The sequence below is a fragment of the Triticum aestivum genome, chromosome 1A (genome assembly GCF_018294505.1).
Source record: "Triticum aestivum cultivar Chinese Spring chromosome 1A, IWGSC CS RefSeq v2.1, whole genome shotgun sequence".
Lineage (NCBI taxonomy): Eukaryota > Viridiplantae > Streptophyta > Magnoliopsida > Poales > Poaceae > Triticum > Triticum aestivum.
Window position 1 is genome coordinate 456,488,520 of NC_057794.1, and position 10,100 is coordinate 456,498,619.

At 46.3% G+C, this 10,100-nt stretch overlaps 1 protein-coding gene across 1 annotated transcript; it reads right to left on the reverse strand.

Annotated features, from left to right (window-relative positions):
* Positions 1-8,348: 8,348 nt before the first annotated feature.
* LOC123146743 (protein AUXIN-REGULATED GENE INVOLVED IN ORGAN SIZE) lies at positions 8,349-9,242 on the reverse strand. Its single transcript, XM_044566109.1, has one exon. The coding sequence runs from the start codon at positions 8,944-8,946 to the stop codon at positions 8,629-8,631; it is 318 nt and encodes a 105-aa protein (XP_044422044.1). The 5' UTR covers positions 8,947-9,242; the 3' UTR covers positions 8,349-8,628.
* Between the last annotated feature and the right edge of the window lie 858 nt (positions 9,243-10,100).

Below are 10,100 nucleotides of genomic sequence, written 5' to 3' on the forward strand. Positions count from 1 at the left end.
GTCGCAGACAAGTTGGACGACCCGCTCGACCAACACCTTCACCTGCGCCTTCTCTTCCGGGATCACTCTCAAGGAGGAGGGCTTCTCCACTCGAGCCATGGAAAAGGGGGGAAGTCCAGTCGACTGGCCCGGGGTCAGCTGGTCCTTGCAGTAAAACCAGGTCGACTGCCAGCCCCGGACCGAGTCGGGAAGGATCATAGCTGGGAAGGTGCTCTTGTTCCTCATTTGGATTCCAAGGCCCCCGCACATCTGTATCACATGCATCCTCTCGTCACTCAGGTTGGCCTTCTTGACCGTCTGGGAGCGACATGTGAATATGTGCTTGAAGAGACCCCAGTGCGGTCGGCAGCCCAAGAAATTCTCGCACATGGACACGAAAGCAGCAAGGTACACGATGGTGTTTGGAATAAAGTGGTGGAGTTGAGCCCCAAAGAAGTTCAAGAAACCACAAAAGAAAGGGTCGGGAGACAAAGAAAACCCGCGGTCGACATGAGTGGCGAGGAGGACGCACTCACCCTCCTGCGGCTGTGGCTCGGTCTCGTTCCCCGGGAGCCGCACCGATTGGTGAGGGATCAGTCCCCCCTCAACCAGGTCGTCGATGTCGTCTTGACTGATGGTCGAGCGGATCCAGTCGCCCTGGATCCAGCTAGGCGGCAGGACAGACCTCGACGAAGATCCGCCCCGGCTGGTCTTCTTCCCTTTCGCCTTCGTCGTCGCCTTCTTCGCACGCTCCAACACCACCGTCTTCTCCTTACCCATGGCAGCGGATCGAGTCCGAGCGGAGGTACGGCGCTGAGAGCAGAAGCAGGTGCAGCGGAGAAATCTGAGGAAGAGCAAGGGGAATGAGGGCGCACTGTTCAAAAGCCCCAGTCCGGTGCCTTATATAAGGACACTTCCGAGTGACTGACTTGTAGGCCCGGATAATCTTATCAAATCCCGCAATAGTCGCGCGCGCGATACGTGGCAAAAAAGGTGGTGCGGGGATCGAAGCGACCTACCTAATCAGTCCCGATTACCGCGGCCTCCCCCGCCCGGCGCGCTTCCCTAAATTTGAACCCCGTGAAATCCGCAGACGGTAGAACAACCCGCCAGACGGAAGATTTGTTCCATATCAACACTCGAAACTTAACAACGAAAGTTCACTCGACAAAACCAAGAATGATCAAGGCGGCTGAACAAGCAGTTGAAGCCATCATGAAGGTTCATTCGACTTCTGGGCGAGATATTCTCAAAGCACAAAAGCTGAATCAGAGGGGTTATCAACTCCTTCTCCACTCGAACCCTGAACCATTCGGGGGCTAATGATGAAGCTATGTACCTAGGGTAGGTTCATGGACCTGACCTAGACATCCTCCCCTAGGACAGCACCCTAAAGCCAGGATCATTCAAAGAGTACCATTATCCACTCGACCATAGACGTTCCACTCGGAAGAATCAATGTCACTCGACCGTCGCAGAAGTCACTCGACGAGCAGAAGAGCTAAAGTCACTCTACACGAACAACGGTTGAGCATTTACTTGTAGGCTTAATTGTCATTTATTGCACCTAAATACAGGCGTTACCAGTAACCTCTCCATCTTTATGTACCTTAAACCCTTTGTAGCTGAGGGCGAGAGGGGTCTGGCGAACTCTATATAAGCCACCCCCGTCCTCAGGGACGAGGGTTCGCACCCCCGGTAACTCACACACATATAATCCAGTCAACCGCCTCCGGGCTCCGAGACGTAGGGCTGTTACTTCCTCCGAGAAGGGCCCGAACTCGTAAAACTCGCGTGTACAACTCCTCCATAGCTAGGATCTTGCCTCTACATCCCTACCCCCATTCTACTGTCAGACTTAGAACCACGACAACACTTGGTTGGATCCTCCATAGGGTGTAAAACCCATACAATGTAAATGGATTTTCAAGAGAAAACGGATGTGAATGGTAATTGAACCATCTACAAAGCAACGCTAGTTGTGAAGGGGTTTTCGCAAATCAAGGGAGTTGATTATGACAAAACTTTCTCTCCAGTAGCAATGCTAAAGTCCGTGTGGATTATGATGGCTATATCTGCATATTTCGATTACGAGATATGGCAAACGGATGTCACAACTGCTTTCCTAAATGGAAATCTGAAAGATGATGTATACATGATACAACCAGAAGGTTTTGCCAATCTAAAGGATGTCAAAAAAATGTGCAAACTTCAAAGGTCATTCTATGGTTTGAAGCAACCATCAAGGAGCTGGAATCAACATTTTGATGAAGTGTTAAAAGAGTTTGGCTTCATTAAAAATGTTGAAGAAGCTTGTGTATACAAGAAGTTTAGTGGGAGCTCTATAGCATTTCTAATATTATATGTAGAATATTGTTGACCGGGAATGATACTAAGTATGTTGGCACAATAAAAGACTATTTAAAGAGTGTGTTTTCAATGAAGGACTTAGGTGAAGTTGCATATATATTAGGCATAAAGATCTGTAGTACGCTGACAAGATTTGCTGGACAAAAGTTAAGAATATTTTGAAGTACCTCAAAAGAACAAAGGATATGCTCCTTTTTTATGGAGGGGATGAAGAACTCGTTGTAAATGGTTACACCAATGCTAGCTTCATGACGGATATAGATGACTATAAATCTCAATAAGTTTATGTTTTTACACATAATGGTGGTGTGGTTGTTTGGAAGAGTCTCAAACAAAATACTGTTACGGATTCTACGATAGAAGCAGAGTATATTGCGGCTTCAGAAGCTTCAAAGGAGGTGTTCCTGATCAAGAAGTTTCTTGGAGAAATTGGTGTTGTCCCAAGTCTGATGAATCCAATGGCTCTCTATTGTGATAATAGTGGTGACGTTGCCCAAGCAAAGGAACCGAGATCACACATAAATACCAGACACATTAAACGTGAGTATCACATTGTCCGAAAATATGTTGAGAAGAGCTATGTGAAGATTCTCAAGATTCACGTCGATTTAAATGTGCCAGACCCATTGACGAAGGCTCTACACAAGCAAAACATGAGCCACACTCGATAGCCATAGGTGTTAAAGAGACTATATAAACTAGATTATTGACTCTAGTGCAAGTGGGAGACTGTTGGAAATATGCCCTAGAGGAAATAATATTTGTATTATTATATTTCCATATTCATAATTAAGAGTTTATATTCTATGCTATAACTGCTATGATCCTGAAATATGCGATTGAGTGGAAAACTCATGCACATGTGGAATGATAAATGGTAAAATAAAATGCTCCTAGTCTCGCCTCTAAGACTAGCTCAAGTGTTGTCAGTGATCAAGTTTTTCGGATCTTAGGATGTCGTTAAGTGGAACGATCACCCTAAAACAAGACTGAGATTATGATGTTAGAAGAACGATCAAATTGAATCGGCCCAATCTTGTTTGTTATGAATTGAGTTAATATCGTCTACATTCAATTGTAATAACACGGAGTGTTAACGTGTGATATTGCTCCTTAGACCATGAGAGTATCAGGGTCACTTCTTACCGTACGATGGGCTTTGGGGTTACTCAAACATCACCTGTAACACGATGGTCATAACGACAACTTACAGGTTCCTAGGAAAGTTTGACAAGTGACCGGATAGCTCAAGAGTTGGATTTGCTGCTCTGACGATGGAGGAATATTCTTAGGGCGCTCTCGGGGTCACAACATCAATCATCGTCTAGCTAGACACACGTGACTTTGTCACGGGGATGCCGGAACACAATAACGAGAAAGAAGAACAAAACCGGTAACGAGGATTTCGGTATTATGAGTATGGTGATGACTCAGGAGGGCACCGATGCATCACGGGTTTCGTGAAATATCGTGAAGAATAGGGAACATCACATGATAACCAAAGGTTCACTGGAATATCATTCATGTACTCACAGGGACCAATATGGACGTCAATGGTCCCGCTGTCGGTCATTGAACGAACGGTTACGTCCATGTCTGTGAGTTACCGAACTTATGGGGTCACAAGCTTAAGGAAATCATGATCCGCTGAGTGTTAGAAGGATGGGAGTCATCAGAATATATCTGTGGAATTATTTCATGAATATTCGGAATAGTTTCGAGAGGATCCGGACGCGTTTCGGGGTCACTGGAAGGGTTTCGGTGAGTATTGGGTAATACCAGGTATTACCGATAAATTATATATAGGTAGAAAAAGTTTTCGGAGATGTTTATATTTATATATATATATATATATATATATATATAGGAAAAATACATCCTACCACCTAGGGGTAGTTACCCCACATGTCTTATATACTATCATATGGTACTATATATATTACTTTACCATTATAAATATATTCATAGACTATATCTAAGATATTTCAAAGCAAGTTACATTTAAAAATTGCATTCGAGCCCATAGTTTTTGTTATATTTGTCAAATACGTACATATTTGTACGTAAAAAGAGCATGCTCAAAATGTGGTACATAATACCTAAAATTAATATATATACTACCTAAATATCGTTATATACTACATACTACACATATATACTCTCGGTTTTGACAGATACTATATACAACATACAAAACGCAAATGGTGGTAGGAAAAATTTGTTACATATATGCATATAATGGTCTTGAAGTATTTAGAATATTTTATATTTAATTTAAATATCAACAGGCCAAAATGGCCCAAGTTGTAAAGTGCCTTCTTCCATAAGGAAGGAGGCCGAATTGGGAGAGGAGGAGGAGCATCCTCCTCCTCCCTTGGCTGACGCACCAAGGAGGGACTTCCTCCTTGGTGGCAGCGCTCCCTCTCCCCTCCAACCTATATATACATGAAGATTTGTGCTTTTTTGGATATACAAGTTTTGGAGCCTCCTCTAGTTCTTCTAGTTTTAATTCTAGTTGGCCCTAATTGACTAATTAGACTAGGCTAATCCGCTTGTCCTCATAATTAGAAGCCCTATGTGGTTCTAATCTCCTCCCTCTAATTCTTCGGCGACGAATAGCTCTGGACGACGAAGCGCTGCCGGATCGTGAAGTCTGCAAGCTTGCAACCAAGTAGAAATGTCATGCTTTCGGTCTTCAGTTCGAGGGATCATTCGTGGGTGGTACGAGGGACTCCAAGTGCGATCTACACCGACATGTTCTTCTTCCACTACAACTCGGTGATGGTAACGATCGTGATCCCAACCCGTTATGCATCTTCATATTGATCTTGGGTGATCATAGGTGCATTTTTTTCTACTACATTTCCTAACAGTTGGGCCTGGCTGAGTGAAAATTCTCGAATCAACCATTTTCGCTCGAGTCTATTTGACCGCATCCACTCAGCCAGACCCGAGCGATGCAAGCGAGTGCAGGTAGGTGGGTGTGGTGGTGCGAGGCCGGTACACATGTGTTCCTAGGTTTGCACGTTTTGTGTTCTAGTCACCTCATTTATCACCTAACCCCTTCTAATATATACAATGGTGCTTCAATTCAAAATAAGCTCTACACTCAAAAGATGCCCATCAACGTTGTGATTCCATTCAGGCCATCGGTTCATAGTTGCATTGACCGTACATCTTCAATTGTGTGTTCATGTTTGGAGTTTTTAGATGAATTTTGGCAAATTCTTCGCGCACGGTCAACCATTTGAAATTTCCTTTGATCACTAACTTCATCTACCTATTCCACACGACTTCCGTGTTGTACATTTGCTGTATTGGTGGTCATAAATGAGTATATGTACTCCCTCCGGTCCTTTTTAGTTCGCATATTAGATTTGTTTGAAGTCAAGCCTCGTAAAGTTTGACCAACTTTATAAAAAAATATCAACATTCACAATGTGAAATCAATACTAGTAGATGCGTCATGACTTAAAGTTTCATGTTGTATAACTTTATCATGGTAGATGTTGATATTTTTTCATATAAACATGGTCAAACTTTGTAAAGTTTGATTTCAGATAATTCTTATATGCAGAGTAAAAAGGACCGGAGGGAGTATATCTCTCTACTAGACTATACAGATGCATTACTTACACTCTTTCATCTTCTTCATCTACTCTCTTCTAATCTACATAACGGTGATTCGATTCGAGATAAACTGTACATAAAAAGATGCACATCAATGTTGTGATCCCATTCAGGCTATCGGTTCCTAGTTTCATTGATTGTAAATGTTCACTATGTGCTCATGTTTGGAGCTTTTTTAAACGAAATTGAGGTCGACTATTAAATTTTTTGTGACCAGTAGTTTTATCCCACTGTTTCACATGATTTTCGTGTTGTACGTTTTCTATTTCGACACTAGCAGATGAGTAGATGTATATCTCCCTAACGTCTTTGTGTCCTACATGTTAATTTAGACTAAATTTAGCAAATTCATCGCACACGCTCGACCGTTTGAAATTTTCTTTGACCATTAGCTTCGTCTCATTGTTCCATAGAACTTTTGTGATGTATGTTTTTTTTTTGCGGAGTGTGATGTATGTTTTTTGTTTCGACTTGTGTAGATGAATATATCTATACCTATCTACTCTATTTAAACATCTGTTCATGTGTGGTTGTTAACTTAATCGTGGTTTTTTGATAGTATTCACTCGGCCAGGCTCAATCGAGCCACAAATGCAAAGAGCCCAAAGACGATGCAAAGAGCCAGACATACCATTGGAGTTTTATATCGATTTAAAGTGAGATGTGGTGCCTTGTGTATTATGAGAAAAATGAAGTGAAAGCTTTATCTTTTGCGATCAAGAAAAATGATAGCTAAGAGCATCTCCAACAGCGACTCGCAAACCGCCCGCATCCGTCCGGATCACGCTGTCCGAACCGCGGAAGTCATACAACGCGATCCTGTATCGGTTCGCGGCGCGGTCCGGAGGTGTTTTCTCGTGCAAACCGGAGACAAACATGGGAAAGGGGTTTGCGGAAGTCTGAACAAGTGAAACGTAGATCTCTACCCCCTGGCCCACCTAAAAGGAAGGCGGAGCTCGCGCCTTTGAAGCATCTCGCATTGTTTCTGCGTCAAAATCCCCCATTCTCTTCTTCCATCCCCCGCTGCTCTTCATCCAATTCCCACTCTTTTGTCCCATCATCTCGTTCCTTTCATCGTCGACGCATGAAAACGTTGGAGAACCTGTCGGAGATGGAGCCGGCGGAGGTACCAGAGGATCCAAGCATCACACTTGCCCGGATCAGCTCAGCTACGTGGCAAACTCGCCGCGTCAAGGCGAAGGCCGCAAAGGAGGAGAAGCTCAAGAAGCGGTTGGCCGCCGATGGGCCTGGTGGTGGGGTTGGGCATGGAGGTCGTGGTGGACGAGGCGGTGTTGGCGGTAAAGGAGGACCACCAGATGGGCGCACCCACAGTACAGACGACGTTGTGGCCGGAGTCTTACAAGTCTATGTACTACTATGCCGCCAAGCAGCTCGGAACCCCTGCCGGTACGGTGCCTTACATCATCAATGTTAATGCGGTGCCGCTCAGTATTCTTCTTCGCAGCTCGTTCGGGCACGGACGACAGGCAGGAAGCAGATGGGTGTCCGCACGCTGTTCACTGCAATGCCTAGAGCGGGGAAGCCGACGTACGACGACCCGCACAGGGAGATGCTCGACATCATCCACGACGAAGGCGATGGAGGAGGAGGGGTTATGAGGACAGACAGGAAGAAGTGGGAGGTGGAGAGGGCGAAGCGGGAAGGTGCAGCTGTCAAGTTGACGAAGAGGTTTAAGAACATCTTGGTAAAGAAGGAGGAGCATGCGTGAAGCGGTCGGACATCAAGAAGGAAAAGAAGGCAGAGAGGTTCAAACTGTTGATGGAGGTGACGGACAAGAAACTCAAGCTTAAAAAGAGGAGGATCATGATCGAAAAGGAAAAGGCCGCGCTCAAGGAAAAGAAGGTGAAGATCGCCGCCAATGCGGAGCAGGCCAAGATGTTGACCTGGAAGGTGGACTCTTTGGATGTCGACGCAAGAATCATCGAGCAATCCGTCCGCTATCAGATGTTGCAGCGGCAGAAAGATTAGTAGTTGGCGGCGGCGGACGATGAGGACGCGGCGGAGGCGTACGCGGACGAGGAGGTGGAGGCTGCTTACGCGGCGGCGACAACACCACCTTGATCGAGGAGCAGACGACTGGGATTGCCGGTCCGGCAGGGCAGAAATGCATGGACTGTAAGACTAATATTCTTTTGGATTCGGGCATGTAAAGACTAAGCATACTTGTCTTTTTTTTTTGTGATCAGGCATGCGATCCGGTGTTGGTGTGATCCGGCGCGCTGTGTGGATAGAAATACGTTTGAATTTGAATTTACTGACAGATATATACTTTCTTCGTCCCATAATATAAAAAACATTTTTTGCACTAGTGTAGCGTCGAGACAGAGAAAGTACAAAATAGCCTTGGATGATGGTCTCCCACGTCCGTATCCATGGACAGATGCGGAAGGAAATTTGTGGGTGTGGAAATGACGTAACTCAGCACTAACACTTGACAAGTCCTAGTTTCGACAAAATTGCTGGATAAATCCTTGACGAACCAAATGTACTCTTTGACGGTCGCACGTGATTAAATAATGCTCTGATTTCTCTACATGGATCGTGTTAGCAGTTAACAAAACTGTCAATTCAATCAAAAACAAGAAAGCAAAATGATTTCTCCACTCCTACTACCGCGCGCTGTCCTCTTCAATGGCACGACGAGGCCATGCTCCGGCTGTCGGACGGCACGAACGCCAGCGCGACCAGGACGGCCATAAGCCCCACGGGGACCAGCAGCAGCAGCGACGGCGGCGGCGGGAGCGGCGGCAGGACCAGAGGGAGGAACACCAGCAGCGCGGTCAGGCAGAGGAACAGCGCGGCCAGCTCCGCCGTGAAGTACCCCGCGGTCGCGGCGGGCGCCCTCTGCCCCTGCGGCGCCGCCCGTTTCCCCTCCGCGCCGCGCGCCCGCCCTCCTCCGCCGCCGGCCATGGAACCGCTCCTCCTCGCCCTCCTCTCCGTCCACATTCGATCGCCGCGGACCGTCCCAATTCCAAGCGGAGACCCGAGAGCAAGTAGTATGCCACTGATTGTATCAGCAGCAGACTACTTGTACGTGGTACATATAGGGACTAACCAGAAGGGCTTGCTACTTGTTGCAATGGATTGTGATCGAAGATGGCTCTGAATTCGGGCGGCACAATGGCCAAGGACAGATACCGGTGGTGTGGGCGTGGGTGCGCGAGTGCGGGGTCGATCGGCTGCCCCGGATGCGCAAGTGTACCCGTCGGCCAATTGGCCTGTGTTGGGGGGCAGACCCTGGAGATTTGGAGGCCCGGGTGCAATGTATCGGACGCCTTTGGCACCTAGGGTCAGCTGGTCACCTTTGATGGCTGCTTTCCCCCCCGGTGATGCAAGCAGACGAGACAGCCTCACATGGCCGCCGATTCAGTCTTGTTAAGGTTATACAGGTTCTTCCCCCCTGCCGAGAGAGAATCCCGTCCGTCCAACAATCTCGTCTCGTGGTCTCTTTACTTATCGGGTGGGGTGCTAGCTAGATAGATAGCGTAGCTAATGGGGTGTAATTATGCCCTGTTGACAGTCTCCAGTAAGGATGATTTGAAGTTCTTTAGTAGTACTCTCTCCGTTTCGAAATATTTGTCTTTTTAGAGATTTCACATACGGATTTATATAGATATATTTTAGAGTGTAGATTCACTCATTTTGCTTCGTATGTAGTCATTTGTTCAAATCTCTAGAAAGATAAAATATTTAGGAACGGAGGGAGTAGTAATTAGTTTCCGGTAATGGCCTCGATGTACTGGCTGGATTGGTAGCCGGTCGTTGCAAGATCTGAAGCGAGATGTGCAGTATCTCTTCGCTGATACTCCCCTTGGTAGTGGCAGAGAGCCAGAGACATGACAAGATCAAAGCTAACGATAATCAGACTGGAAACCATGGATTGTGCATGCACCGGATATTTCTGGCCGATTAAACAAGGCGACCGTGCTGTACTCCCAGAATCGTATCAGCGTATTAGCATGCAGCTGGGTTCAGAGAGCAGCGGCTTTTCTTACGATATATAGGTGCGCGGCGTGTTTGCATATCTCTATGGTAAAGCGAGCGAGCGCAAGTTGGCTGGGGCTGGATTTGGAGCATATTGGACGGGATTGCATGCGAAT